The sequence below is a fragment of the Muntiacus reevesi genome, chromosome 2 (genome assembly GCF_963930625.1).
Source record: "Muntiacus reevesi chromosome 2, mMunRee1.1, whole genome shotgun sequence".
Taxonomy (NCBI): domain Eukaryota; kingdom Metazoa; phylum Chordata; class Mammalia; order Artiodactyla; family Cervidae; genus Muntiacus; species Muntiacus reevesi.
The window spans coordinates 30,295,498-30,311,357 of NC_089250.1; the positions used below are offsets into that span (position 1 = coordinate 30,295,498).

Sequence of the window (15,860 nt, forward strand, 5' to 3'; positions counted from 1 at the left end):
GGAACAGAACACTGAGGACAGATGGTCCTACTTGATCTGAAAGTGCCTGTGAAAGAGACATGGTCATCTCCTGTGAAGGAAGGAATAGATTCAGGGCAGGACCTTGTATAGGAGGATGAAGGCTGGGAGTGGATGGAGAGGGACTGACAGATACTTACTCAGGACATGTGTGGAAGACCCAGCGGAGGCCAGAGATCATTACTGCTTGACTGTCTATTAGCACCAAGCTGCATGATTTGGTGGTTATTTTCCTAAAAAAAATGTTTTGTGTTTTGGTAGTAGGGCCAAAAAGGTTTTGTGAGTAGAAGTAATAGATGTAGACAGAGAGAAGGTAGGGATTCTGTCTGAAGAACATGCTTGATATCCAAAGGGGACAATGGCAGGGTTGAGATGAGTGTCATGAGGTCCAAGCTGGAGGGAAGAAAGTATAGAGAGAGATGGAGAGATATCTAGCAGTAACAGACAGGGGTAAATCCCTGGATGCTTTAATGAAGTGAGTGAATACAGAACGTGGAAGAGGGTGAGCCAAAAACTAGAAAGATGCAACTCGTGGTCAGGGTGGAAAACAGAAGGTTGAGCAGAGAAGTAGTTCTCCATGATGACAAAAGCAGAATAGCGTTTGGGGTGTAGAAAACTCGTTGGAATAAGAGTAAGCCAAATTGGAGTAAAGAAGTGATGTCCAGAAAACGTGAGGCTTGAGTAGCACATGTACTACTATGCCCCTGTACACATGTACACTGGGGTATGGGGAAGGTCTAACAGCTTTAGGGTCTTTCCCCTGGGCAGTTGATCTTTACATGCATGTCTTCTGCTGTCCCGTGAACTGACATACCTCCTTGATGAACTCATTAATTAAAATACCTTCCAGTTTAATATCATTAGAGAAAGATAGTTGAGCAATGTCACGGTAGTTACAAAAATATGAGACACTTACTCTACATCTTTAAACTGCCTTGACTGCCCTGACTAGTATCACTAGGTCTTTTTTTTTTTTTTAACTACTCAAACCAATCCTTTGATTAACAGATTTATTGTTTGTTTGTTTTATAATTTAAATTTACTTGCCCAGAAGTACCATTCAGTATTGGCAAACTGTACTAGCTTGAACCATACTCAGAGGTGAATATTCTCTGGAATTTAAGATGAGCCCGTGTGGTAGATCTTTCTCATCTTTCATGATCTCAAAATCATGACTTCCTGATGAATGCCCTAAACACATATTTTACAATTCATCTTGGAAATAGGAAGCTTGCTCCCAGGGTTCGCTTCCTTTCTCTAAGCCCCCTTGTGGCAGTGAGGTGTATCTTTTCTACCCCTATGCTTTGCATAAGGCTCCTAGACTTTCTGGAATGAAAGAGGGGATCCATAGAGGGATATCGATGGAGATATGAGCTTTCACTGTGCCAAATGTAAACATTCTAGATGTATGGAACTACATAAAAATTTTATGTATATATACACATCTGTGTTTGTATATATCTATGTGTCTGTATATGTAAGTATCTTTAATCTTCTGTAAATTATAAGTCATACAGAGTGAAGTAAGTTAGAAAAACAAACATCATGTATTAACACATACATGTGAAATCTAGAAAAATGGTATAGATAATCTTATTTGTAAAGCAGAAATAGAGACATACTATGCATAAAATATATAAATAACGAGACCCTACTGTATAGCACATGGAATTCTACCCAATGCTCTGTGGTAACCTAAGTGGGAAGGAAGTCCAAAAAGAGGAGATGAATGTACAAGTATGGCTGATTTGCTTTGCTGTACAGTAGAAATTAATACATTGTAAAGCAATTATACTCCACCAAAAATTAATTTTTAAAAAGCCACGCATTAAGTCACTGGACTCCAGTTCAGCTCATGGTGATTATTAAATGACCCTTTGGGTTGTGTGTGCCGTAGTTTATTCCCTTGTCCCCATCTCTTGGGTGCTTGGTTTTCAGCCCTCATCAGCAGTCCTTCTCTGAGCTTCAGGAATCGTAAAGCTTTGAAGTGAACAGAGAAGCATGCTTCTGCCTACCTCTGGTTTTCAGCACCAGAAATTCTGTGTCTAACACCTGTTTTCAATCTTCTGCTCCATTTCTCAAATCTTATTATATCTCTGCCTTTTCACACTTTGTAGTCTCTCTCTAATATTTGTTTGCAAAACACTAACTCATTTGTATTTCTATAATTACTGTGATTTTTTGTCTTCTCATCTGTAGTGGTTCCTTCCTTCTGGCAGCCTCTCTCTAGCTACTGTTCTTCTACACAATGGCACAGCATGTGAGATGATCCCTTATTTTAGGAGCAACCAGGCAGCTTTCTTGATAGTCAAGATAAAATTATGTTTCTAGAACCAGAACATTCTCTTTCTCATGAGATAACTAGTCTTCAGTTTCTTGACTTACTGAGTTCTAACAGTTCCCATTTTCAAATGAGTATCTTTCCTTGCTACTGCGAAATTTAGTAACTTTGTGTTCCAGGATATGACTCAGGCCTCTTACAGGTATCTGTTTATCTATATGATATGCCTCTGTAAGTAATAAGATATCATTTTTTCACAGACAAGGAAAAGAGACAAAAATGTTGAGAAACGCTCAGAAAATACATGGGGAAAAGTATACCTTAAAATTTCCTGTAATGGGAAATTCCTTTTTAATCAGGGTTTGTCACCCTAAGTTTCAGCATTATGCATGCATCTGTGAAATATTTCTCTTCCTTCATAAATGGTGATATTGCTGTCTTAGATAATTCCCTTAAAGAGAGGTTGTTCCAAAAGCAACTTTAGATCAGAACTTTTGGACATTATACAAATTTTAAAGACCAACAAACCAATGTCCAACCCCTATATGGGGGGGGTGGTGAGGGTACATGGAATACAGAGGTGGGGGATTAAGAGGTACAAATATTAGCTATAAAATAAGCTACAAGGATATATTGTACAATGAAGGGAATATAGTCAATATTTTCTAGTAACTATACTCAGAGTATAAACTTTAAAACTTGTGAATCACTGTACTGTATACCTGTAACTTACATACCATTGTACATCAACTATCCTTCAATAAAAAATAAAGAAGCCAATAATGATGGTGGCACAGATAACACTCTCAAGTATTTTTAGGACACACTTGGGATACATGTGGTATGACTGAAGATTTCTAGACGAAACACCCAGGTTGGCTCTTTTCTGGCATCCCTTTAAGTATAATTTATTTTAAAATGTATGTTCTCATATAGAATAGGTAACTAATGAGAACCTACAGTATAGCTCAGGGAACTGTACTGAAAGCTCTGTGGCGACCTAACTGGGAAGGAAGTCCAAAAAAGAGGGGAGATATGTATACACGAGACTGGTTCACTTTTCTGTACAACAGAAACTAACACAGCATTATAAAGCTACTATACTCCAGTAAGAATTAATAAGAATAAAATAAAATGCACTTTCGCAGAAGGCAAAGCTTTGTGTTCAAGTGTGTTGTCGTGGCGACCCACATTTTGCTTACCGTTGTTGTTGTTTAGTTTTTAAGTCATGTCTGACTCTTTTGAGACCCAGTGGACTCTAGCCTGCCAGGCTCCTGGCATGGAGCCATGGGATTTTCCAAGCAAGAATACTAAAGTGGGTTGCCATCTCCTTCTCCAGGGGATCTTCTGAGACCAGGGATCAAACCCCCATCTCCTGTACTAGTAGGCAGATTCTTTACCACTGAGCCACCAGGGAAACCCTTTGCTTACTGTGGTATTCATTAAACATGACTCATGCACTAGAATGCCAAGAAGTACTATTGAAGCAAAAAGGATACCTTTCAAATAATTAGCCCTTGGAGGAAAGTGCTGCCCGTCTATCTAGATCCATTGGGGAATTTAGGGGCCAACAAGATAATATAGAAAAGGTCAGAGAACAGCCAGGGTCTCCAAGCTGCATGCCCTGCCATCAGAGACCCATGGAAGTCACGGCAGACACTGCCCAGCGTCCAGACATCCACAGATGGTGGCTGTCACGAGGGGACTGACTCACACTACGGATTACAGCACTTAAAGCAAACAGGATTAGATGTTTAGACAATAGGCAGGAAGCCTTCTATAGTTCACTGACTATAAATTTAAAGGAACAGTCCATTATTTATAGCAATCTCATCGACATAGAAGGAAGACAGAGTAAATTTTTATTGGTCAATTTAATCCAATGCTCCCACACTACTACTAAGCCAAAATACCCATCAGCTTCAAAAGGACTAACGCGGAGGGACTGAAACTGACCTTTTAAAAATGACGATTGATCTAAAATATGACACAAATGAAGTATAGCTCCAAAACAGAAACAGACTCACAGACATAGAGAACAGACTTGTGGCTGCCAAGGGGAGGGGAGTTGGGGCAGGGGAGGACTAGGAGTTTGGGATTAGCAGAGATGCAAGCTTTTAGAAACAGGATGGATAAACAACAAGGCCTGCTGTGTAACACAGGGAACTATACTCAATATCCTGTGATAAACCATCATGGAAAAGAATGTGAAAAAGAATATATATGTATAACGGATTCACTTTGCTATACAGCAGAAATGAACACAAATTGTAACACAAATTGTAAATCAACTCTACTTCAATAAAATTAATTTAGAAAAATGACAACCAAGGGATTTCCCTGGTCCAGGGGCTAAGACTCCGTGTTCCCAATGCAGGAGGCCCAGGTTTGATCCCTGGTCAGGAGTCTAGATTCCCCCATGCCACAACTAAAGATCCTACATGCTACAATTAAGACCCAGTGCAGCCAAATAAATAATAAATAACTATTTTTTAAAGATGTCTACTGCATCACATGCCCTTCATTTTCAAACCAACTAATTTTAGTTTCAGAACATTTTACTTGTATGAAGATTCCTATCGTTTTGCTATTTTAATCCCAAATAGTCATTGATTTTACTTGTTAGAAAACAAAAATAGGAGAGACAGAGAGACTGAGATCTGAATAATGGGTTCACTAAGTGAGGTATTTTAGAATGGAGAGCTGGATACAAATTCAGGATAAGTTATTTAAGTTATTTATAAGTTATTTTAAGTTATTATAAGTTATTTAATGAAATGCTAAAGTGGCCATTTATTCAAACTAGCACATCTGATTAGAAGCTATCTTTAATGCAGGCTTGCCAGGCATCATCATAAATATCACAGGCTAGGAATTTCTGTGTGCATGGAATAAAGATCCTCTTCCTAGTACGACAGGATAATATCTTTAGCATCACCACACAATATTTATTAAGGGTGTCTTCACAATGGAAGATGGTATCTTTACAACACAATAGGTTTATGAGTAGGAAAAAGTTTAAAGCATTCTGAATGTTGTAAACGTGAAACCAGTGCCATATAATGAATTACCATTTTTTTCACAGGGTGAGACTTCTGGTGGATGAGGGCTACGAGGATCGAATTCTGATGGCACACGACATACATACAAAGAATCGGCTGACGAAATATGGAGGTCACGGCTATTCCCATATCCTCACCAACATTGTTCCTAAAATGTTGCTGAGGGGGATAACTGAGGGTGCACTTGATAAGATACTGATCGAGAACCCCAAGCAATGGCTAACTTTCAAATAGGATGGTTGTTACGAATTCACACCTTGAGTGTAAAGCTTGCCAGGGAAGAGAGAGTGATTTCAAACCCACTGTGAGATATTAATCAGAGCCACAGAGGACTAATGACAGAATATTTCCTTTTTATGGGAAGTAGAAGACTTTTGCCTTCTCAGAAACTGGCTATTACATCTGTACCTTTAGGGAGTTGCAGAGCCTAATTAAGCCCTATTGTTTTTCCTTCACAAAATAAATACAAAAGTAGCCATTTCCAAATGATGATTTACAGTTTAGATCCCCTGAGTGGAGTTTTGCTTCCTTTTGTTTTGTTTTCTTAATCCATCAGCAGCACTCCTTGAGAAAATTTAAACTGTTTTTAGTTAAATTACCCCCTTCTGGAGCAATCTAATGTTTCTTGTAATATTGATGATTCTACTAATTATCCTGCTGTTCTTTAATTAATGCTTAATGAATAATATCCCACTTTAAAATAGCTTCTGCAGCAAAGGAAGCTAAATTTTGAGACATTTATTTTAAGGATACTGTAATACAATAACCAATTCACAACAGTAAAAATATTGTGGAAGGTTAATTATATCTGTTCACCTATCTTCATATACTTAAAATAAATCACTTTTGTTGCCTGTGCCTTTCTGGTATCCAGTTTTCCTATATTTTCTTGTGATTTGAAAAATTTATATAAGGGGATATGAACACACAGCATAGTATTCTATTATAAAAATTCAATCATAAAAGTCAAAATATATTACATAATATAGTTTAATGAATCATTACATTTATAATAACAAAGGCCACAATTTAATTAATTAATAATATAGAATGCAAAAAAAGAGAAATGTTTGCCTTATATATATATATATATATTCCCTTTATTTTGTTTACCTTTCATTTGTCTTTCCTTGGGCCTGAACAGAAAATAATGCTTATTTATCTGAAGAAAAGGTCAGATCTATTAGAAATGACAGTCTGATTCTAGAGTCAAATTTTAAAAAGGTACCCAGACCTGATGTTTAGTGTAAGTAAACATTTTTTGAAACTCTTAGTTGATGTATACTGCTGTTTATAAACTAATCTTTTGGTTGAATCCTTCACTATACTATTTGCTACCTAAAAAAGGAAAAGTCTCCAGACCCTTACTGCTAATTCCTCTTCGATAAATACAAATTGTTAAATGGAAACAAAATCCACTGCAACTCCTTTATGATTTATCTTACATATTAGAAAGGCCAAATAGAGTTAGTCATTAGTCTTGATAAAGGGGCTAAGTGTTGCTAATCATGTAAATCATGAGAGTTACTCAGACCAAGGCATTTAAACCAAGCAAACAGCACCTTCAGATGGGAACACCAGGCGTAACTCAGTCAGAAAGTTGAGGTTCGTGAAATAAAAGATATTTCTGTGGATCAAGGATGATCAAGCTTTCTGTGTATTAGAACAGAAAGCACCCAAGAGGAAGGAGCCAGGAGAACAAACTAATTCCTTTAAATGAAAAAATGCAAATGCCCTTCACCAGTAAGAGACAGATTTTTCAGTCTCTGTTTTTGAAATCTAGTTGTCAAAGAGTCTTCAAAGGCAACTGAGAGTGGAACAGATTTTTCATTGTAATAGTGGAAGTAGTCTGATAGTTAGGATATATCAACATGCATTTCAAATCTTTTTCTTAGAATAAAGAGATGACTTTTGGCAGTGTATTTTAAACAGAGAGGAAGGATTTGCACTACTCTCAAAATCTACCTTACTGTCAGCTTCAGGCCACCTGAGAAAAAAGAAAAAAATTGATCATTCAAATGCATATGATTCATAAACATTGCAAAGGACAGCTACTTCATCTCTGCAGTCCTAACAGTAACAGTCACAGAATGCAGTGAAAGTATTGATTGGCATATGGTAATAAAGAAGCCACAGGCTTAATTTACAGATGTGATTTCTGGGGCATTTTAACCTGATAAAATTTAATTTTCTGGATCACTCTTAGAAGTCATCTGAATGATTTTGCTACTCCATATATTTTTGTCTTCCAAAATATATTTCAATCCAAAATAAGTCAAGTAATTTATGCACGTTTGTGTTTGTGCCTACATGTACATATTTTTTAATTAAATTTTTGGGTCTATACAGCCACGGTACCTATGGTCTGAAGCCATATATATATTATATTTCATCTAACATATATATATATACATACACATATATATATGTAGCAGGTATTTGTATAAAATATATACACTTTGTTGTCATATTGGTTATATGTGAAATGGTTTGTTTTGAAATAACCTCAGGCCATGACCTGTTGTAACTATTTGAAGGCCTTATTTAGTGTCCCCTCGGTGAGGCATGCAGCAGTGCAAATTAAACCTATGTGCATTGGGTTATGAATAATCTTTTGTTTCAGAGAAGGCGAAAGCCTCTGTCTGATTTAACACCGAAGAATAAATTTCTCTGACTTGTCCAAGTAAACCTAAACACATTCTACTGACAAACCGGACACAGGGGATTTTTCTAAATACCCATACATAATTACACGTTTACACACTTAGAGGGTAATCCTATGATACAAGTTCAATCTCTATTTTTAAGGACTATCACCCAAAAAGAAAAGAAGATTCCTAAGTTAAAGGAAATGTGGAAAAGGACCACAGGCTTGGGAATTCCCTCAAATCCAGAAAATTCCAGGTTAAGGCTTGAAGTTGAATCATTCCCAGGTCTAAGCTAAAGTTAACAAGAATACAAGGCAAACGATTTCTTTGGGGACAAAGCAGCATTGTGTCAATGAGACCCTCTCCTGCAGGGTTAAAGTCATTCTTCCCCACACTGTAAATGGACCCCGAGTTTCATAATTAGCAGATAAACTCACAGGAACCAAAGCCGACATATGGATAAAAGCAGCGAGATCACAGTACACCAAAGTATCATATATATCGAAGAAATAATTCAGTGTCTTAGATTTTTCTATAAAAATTTGTGATCTATATATAGGACTTCATTCACACGGACACTAACAATAAGGAGTATTTGCTTTGGCGGTAGTGGATCACACATCTGCTTATCTTGATTTTAATATATTTTTTTTACATCATGTTCTGAGTACACAGATGTGAGTCAGGTAGCATTTGAATCCCCCACATCATATACACAGCTGAGGTGCCCCGCATCCGGCATCCCCCGGGGTCCTCGGTTCACTGACGTTAGCCACATGAATCCAAGGTCTGAACTCAGAGCAAGAAGCTTCGTTTTTGCACGATCAGTCAGCATAAATAATAAATCCAGAAAATGTGCTGTATTTGTTGTTGTTGCCTCCGTGGGCTTTCCCGCCATCTAACTTGATGTAGACTTCGTCCCCTGGCTCCAGGTGAAGAACCACGCTGTTACTAGCGTAGTCATAATTCTGATCCGCGTCTTGGGCAATAGCGCTAGCGCGCACCTGTGTGAAACAGCCAAGAATTAGAATCTGCAAAAGAGATCTTCTTTTCTTTGTCTTTTCTTTTCTTTCTTTCTTTCTTTTTTTTTTTTTTGCCATTCACACAGCACCATAAATAGACTGGCCGTCAGGGCCCTGAATTTAGCACAGCCAAGTCCACCTTGGCCTTGGGGCTTTATGAGGATATCTTTCCAACGGTTTCAACTACGCTACTGGAAAACAGAAAATAGCGCTTTTCTGAGGGTCATTGTAGCAGTCTTTTTAAAAAAAAAAACTATATGTGGTAAATAATGCATACCAATCTCTTTTCTTCCTAAATCAGGACTTTTCTAATTCCTTGTATCTCTATGCCCAATCACTTCCTGAAATGACCATGTTTTTTGCATTTTAATTTAAACCAAGCAGCAGTATTCTAACCAGTTGTCTATGAGTGCAGAAGTTCAAACCAAACTTCAGTTGGTCCCTCTGATTATTAGAAAATTGAGATCCATGGTATGTACAGACTCAGAGAAATCTGACTCCTCTAACTCTACTATAGAGAAAGAAAAAAAAGAAGAAATCTTTTTGATTTGGGGCTTTCAAAATCTAATTCAAGGAAAAGCCCCTGTACCCGAATCAAACATCTTTGGTTTCAAAGTTTTCATAGCTCTTACTTCTATTTGTGCCTTTTTATCACTTAGTTGTGTGTACTTAAAACTATTTAATTTTAATACATCTAAAACTTACAGAAGGAACAACATTTCTATGATTTGATGTCTCTAAAATTTCTAGAATTTTTTAATGATCTCATGGAATACCCTTTTATATTTAGGTGATTCTAAATGTGTGGTTTGCTCTGAGGATGGAGCTTTGCTTATAATCCACTCAGGCTGAGCCTGTGATCTCATTAGAGAGCTGACAGACACTTGCAAACAGTCCAATTCCCCATCATATCAAGTAATATGGACATTCTGTCACATTCTCAACTCCAATTAGGCTTCACATTCATTTAGTTGTATTTTGAGTCTACCTTACAAAAAAAAAATTTTCAATAGGCAGACTTGTACTTGATTTATTTCAGTAAAACATCTACTTTGTGGCTTGTTTCTATTCCACTGTAATGATATTTCCCCAAATAACACAGTGAGTGATTTAGTGGTTTTGTAAACCTGTACTATGTAATAATGCATGACTTGGGGTGCAATTTGTGGGATTTTATCACTTGGCAAAATGAGAGAAATGAGACATAAGTCAAGCATTTCCATTCCTTTCTTTCAAAATTTAAATGATAGGTTTTCAAATTAAATTTTCATGTGGTATGTTCTCACAGTAATGCTGAAATGTTAAAAAAGGAGAAGGCTCTTTGACACTGCTGAACTTGTAATTCGAGTAGTATTTTAAGCATTTTTTTCTGGATATCATATGGCAAAAGGAGAAAGGGGCTTAAAGATATAGAATCATTTAACACTGTGCTAATTGACACTAATATAATGAAAGCAATATATAATTATGCTGAGAAGCACTGATTCAAATGTATACACCAGTTTAGTGAAGTGATCTATTTTGAACATTAATAAAAATACAACTTAATGTCATAATATTTCTTAGGAATTAATCCATTAAATTATAGGAGTTGGATGCTTTGATTCACTAATTTCATCTAGTCATTACATTCCCAGGGGAAAATAATCTACAAGGAGGACAGCATTCTTAGGGACTTGATTTTTTTTTTTTAATGTGTAGATTTTTAATGAGTGAGAAAAATTAAAATACAAAACAATTGCTAGTCATATTAGTAATATGTGAGTTATCAATCTATAATAGGTTTCTCACCTAATAATCAGTCACACATTTTTATTTAGTGCTTTAGGTATTTAGTATGAAATTCTATGGGTATTGTGCTTTAACACTGTTTTCTACATGAGGGCATTTGAGAACTGGGATTATCAAAATCAGTTGATTTAGAGATAACAGTCCTAAACACATATATAATGCAATTTTTATTCTATTGCATTATGGGGGTCTAACCATAAACCCATGTAAATGTTACCATTTTTATTCAGTAGGTGTTACCATGAAAATCTGCAAATGCATTAGGGTGATTCCACAGACTGGAAGGTTACCCTTACAGTTTTCACTTCCTTTGTTGGATAAAGCCAGTGTGATTGCTTTTTAATGAAAGTGATTCTCAAAGATTTTAACCTGTACTGTACCATAATACTCTCCCAATTAAATACGTGCCATATTCTCGTGTACTTTGCATGATTTTTGTATGCCTGCTCACCTGACCATACTATAAATGTATAATGGAACTTGAAATTTCAAGCTCTGGTATCCAGCCCAGTAACTTCCAACAATTCTTCCTTTAAGCCATCAAATTATTGAGGAAAGTAATGTATCTACCTTGAAGACTATTTTCAGGTTCCAAAATGTACACTGATTTCAGCATTTTCTCTGAAAGGCTGGTGCATTCTTTTCTTTGCCCCATATACCCATTTCTACCTAAATGCACTCTAATATCTTTTCATCTTATAAGTTAACTATTTAGACTCTGCTGATCTTCAGTGCATGTTACACAGCCCCTAAAAAAATAATTTGATATTTTCATGAATCTTGCTAATAAATTAATACCAGCCCACAACTGTCCATTATTTCCAATATATCTCATATATACTGGTGCCATGACTAATAAATTCTTAAAAATGGATCTTTAATTATTTTATAGTTCTAATCTTAAGCCAGTTTTATTTTTTATTACAGTAGCTTTTTTTTTTCTTTCTAGAAAATTAGAGTAGCTTATTATAGTGGTATTAAAGTGACTGGATTCAAATAGTTACATTTTTTATTCAGGTTTCCTGCTAAAAGTATACAAACTTAAAAAATTCTTGTCTCTGTTAAAGCTATTTGAGTCCAACTTTTGCCTTTAATATGCACTGTCATGGGCTTTTAACACATGGTAAGATTAAATTTAGGTTGATGGTTTCATGGGGAATATGAGAATCATGGTCCTTTTAGTTCTCTGTTTGTGAGGATATGATAGGTTATGTTGCCTTAGCATTATCTTATTAGTGAGGGTTTATCATTAGAAACGATATTTATGGTAACATTTGCTAATTTAATTAATCGCTACTGATGCTCTCATAATTTCATTTTCATTGTACTTCTGTGGAATCATAAACAAAAGGTTAAGTGGTGCATCAGGTTAATTTACTGGCCCTTGATGTTTCCATCTGTGATTCTGCATTCAAACACAAAGCATAAATAAAATGGTTCTCATATAGTTACAGTCCAGAGGCATTCCTCTATCCTAGACTGAACTGCTTTTTTAGTTTAATTTTTTGTGCTTCTCAAATCTACTTAATCCATAGAACATTACGCTGACATGGATCTCTTGAGTTTCTGTTTTATGAAAACAAATTAGGTCAGCTCAGAAGAGGGAACTGCTGTCTAAGAAGTGATCAGACAAGAGTAAAATTGAAAATCAAGGATCAACTCTTTCTTTAATGTTAATTAAAAAAAAGATTTTGTAAGATTTGTCATTTGTAATGCCTGTAGACCAGACTTTACAAAATAGTTCTATTCTGTAGATAGAATTTCTTAACACTAATATTGTAATAACCATTTTGCAAAACAGTCCTTGCTGAACTCGAAAATATATTGTTTGCTACGGTATTTGTTTTCCTGAATAACTTGTTGCTCACTTTTTATAGAAGCAGCAGCTTAACAATGACCATGAAAAACATTATACATTATCAGATCAGCTGTTTTGCCCTTTTTTTTTTCCTGATCCTCACAGAATGCAAATCGTAGGATGATACAAAGAACCCTTCTACACTCCAAACAATGAAATAATTTTAAAAAACAAAATGCACATGGAACACATATATGGCATGATTTTCCTGGAATCTAAATCTGGCCTCAGCGTCAACATTTAAGCTAATTTAAATGTATTGCTCCCTGGCTTTTCATGCAATTGCAATTTCCAGAGACTTAGAGATGTGTGTTTTTATACTCTGGCTGAAACAACTTGAATCTTTTTTTTTTTAATTTGAATTAATACCTCTAAAAACAATCTCTTCAGCCTAACAGTATTTGCTAGACTTAATCTTTGAGTCAGAAGGCAGCCAAATTGTAAATAAATGGGTGCCTCATCACTGCCTACTGAGGGGCTGTTCACAAATCATTTTGTTAGGGTGACACAATAGCTCTATTTTGGTACAATGAGTCATGCCCTTTTTAGCCATTTACCTATAAGGAAGCCACTGCTCTGTGAATAATTTTTATTTATCTTAATATTATTTTCATGCATAATAACTATAATAAACAACCCTGTCAGTGCCTCCTGGTGGCCATTTTTCCTCTTTTTTGTTCTATCTGACCTTAGGGTCCCTTAAGCCATTTACTTCTGAATTCATTTACAAGTGAGGGGTGATAGGAAAGAGAATGGACAGGATATTTTGCCCTTTCTCTTATTTATTTAGAGCATTTGTGTTTCACTTTGGAAGAATTCTGACACTGTGAATTGGGTGTTTGGAATAAATTCTGCTTTAATGTGGCTTAATAGAAACCAGGATGATAGCTAGGAAGGTCTCAATTCAAGGGACAAGCGACCTGAAGCCTGAGAATCCTTGTTACATCACAGTTGGCCCTCGCAGGGTCATGCGGAGCGGGGTGGAGGGGGACTCTGTGCCACCCGAGAAGCAAAGTTAAACCCAAGAACTCAGCCCAGACTGCAGGCTCCAAGGCCTCCCCCAGCGGCTGCTGATTTACCGTGTGCAGAGGGTCTGATTACACTTTGAGGTAGATACAAATATGATTTTCCTCCCCTGACTAAGAGATCAGACACACTTCGGTTTTGCAATGACCGCGAATTTCTCAAGGCAACGAGAAAGTGGCCCCAGCCTAACACCGCAGACCAGTGGCCCTTGGAGCAGCGCAAGGCTTGGCTCAGGGGAGCAAGTCGCCTAGCCGGGGGCTAACCTGAGGCTATTTCATAGTCCAGACCAAGGCCACCGCTGCTTGTGAGGGAAAGGCTGGGGGCGAGACCCTCACGAAGGTGCCCTGGGGCTCCCTGGCAGGGAGGCTCATCGCCCCGGGGTTGGGTTTGGCCGCCAGATTCCCGACCACCCGCCTGTGCGTCCTCCGGCTCCAGCCAGTGGAGTTTGGGCTGTGTTTGGGAGCGTGTTTTATGGAACAAACCCAGGATTCTCAACTTTTCCTTTTGTTAGCAGCACTCATTGTCTCTGCCCCTTCTTCAGCTGAAATCTAAACCAGAGTTTTTGCATCTCGAATTTGACTACTTGTGAGTTTATCCGGGCCTGGCGACCGCGGATCCCGTGGTCCTGCCTTGGCCCCGGGTGCGCCCTCCGCTCGGACTCACTCCTCCGCGCCCCTTCTATTTTTCCCTTTGGGCCCAGGTCTTTCTCCCTCGCGTTTGTCACGCTGGCACGCCCACTTCTGGCTCCCCCAGCCCTCCCAATTCCTGGCAAAATCTGACAATGACCCCACGCTGGTGAGCATCCCACAGCGGGGGGTCGCTTTCTCCTCCGGGACTGCCCGAGGTGCACGAACTGTCCCGGACCGCAACCTGCTTCCCGTTTCTCAGGGGCGCGCGCACCGAGCGCAGGTGCCCGGGCTCGGGAGCCACCCTCGGCAGGCCGCCGGGCGCTCTTCGGCGTACGACCCCCGCCTCCCCAGGGTGGGGACAGCGTCCCCCCTCGCTCGCTGCTCCCAGGAGCGGCAGCTGCCGCGCCCTTCCTCCGCGGGCTCCCACCCCCCATTTCCGGGGTCTCCTCCCTCTCGCCTGCACCTTCCCGCGCGCCCTCCCCGCCCTCCGCCTGCTCTCACCTGGTTGTTTTTGCAGAGATCAGCCCACATGCTGGTGCCATCCCCTCCTCGCATCAGGACGTGATAGGTGAAGAAGTAGATACCCGGGATGGAGCAGGTGAACTTGCCCGTGGTGGGATCGTAGTGGTTCCCGAGGTTGGTGACCACGTCGTCGAACTTGAGCACCTCGTAGCCTTCATGCTGCCGCTTGAGGCCGGCGTAGAAGGCGATCTTGGGCACCGTGCTGTAGGTGGCGGCGCTGATGGCCCCGGCCGCGTTCAGGCCCGGCGCCCCCGGCGGGCCCGGCAGGCCTTGGCGGCCGGGCTCGCCCTTCTCGCCCGGGGGGCCCACGGGGCCCGGCGGCCCGGGCTCACCCGGGGGCCCCCGCGGGCCCGCCTTCCCCGGCCTGCCGGCCTCGCCTTTGGGGCCCTGGATGAAGGTGGGCAGGGACTGCATGAGGCCGCGGTCGGGCGTGGCGGCCGTGCTGGGCGCCTTGGTGCCCCCGTAGGGGTCGCAGACCATGCGGCAGGTGCCCAGCATCTCGTAGTGCGCCGACGTGCCGGCCGAGCTCACCAGCACCGGGATGAGGATCACCAGCAGCAGCACCATCACCACCCCCAGCGCCCCGGCTGCAATCAGGCGCCTCCTGCTGCCCACCAGCCGGCTCAGCGCGGGGCGATCCTCTTGTCTGCTTTTGGACAAAATTTTGAAGGTTGGGCGGGGACCTCCTCAGAGCCGAAAACAACCCCCTGCGAACCCCAAGTCCCCTGGGCGGGCGCGCGCCGGCCGCTCCTCGCGGGCTCTTGCTCTCCCCCCAGCTGAGGCTGCGGCTGGGGAGGGAGCTCGGACGCCAAGTGACTTGAGCTGAAGTCCCGAGCTGGGGGTGCGGGTGGGGGTGGGGGCAGGGGGAGGGGTGCGCAGGGCGCCCTCTCGCCTCCCGCGAGCCCCTCGCACCTGTGGCTGCCTGGGCGCCGGCGCGGCCGCCCTGAGCGCAGAGCAGCCGCCGCCTCCCGCGCTCGCCCGGGCCGCTCACACTTTTATGCCG

At 40.3% G+C, this 15,860-nt stretch overlaps 2 protein-coding genes across 3 annotated transcripts in view; one reads left to right on the plus strand and one right to left on the minus strand.

Annotated features, from left to right (window-relative positions):
* PTER (phosphotriesterase related) overlaps positions 1-6,221 on the plus strand; it is a 71,977-nt gene extending 65,756 nt beyond the window's left edge. For both annotated transcript variants that reach the window (XM_065921171.1, XM_065921172.1), the window contains exon 5: positions 5,385-6,221. In XM_065921171.1, the coding sequence (XP_065777243.1) occupies positions 5,385-5,595 (211 nt within the window). In that variant the 3' untranslated portion in view covers positions 5,596-6,221. The remainder of the gene's footprint in view (positions 1-5,384) is intronic.
* Positions 6,222-7,750: 1,529 nt separating this feature from the next.
* C1QL3 (complement C1q like 3) lies at positions 7,751-15,437 on the minus strand. The gene is made up of 2 exons (XM_065921173.1): positions 14,837-15,437; positions 7,751-9,013 (listed from the first exon to the last, which is right to left on the minus strand). Exons 1-2 carry the CDS (start codon positions 15,422-15,424, stop codon positions 8,834-8,836), a joined length of 768 nt encoding a protein of 255 aa, XP_065777245.1. The 5' UTR covers positions 15,425-15,437; the 3' UTR covers positions 7,751-8,833.
* Positions 15,438-15,860: the final 423 nt, after the last annotated feature.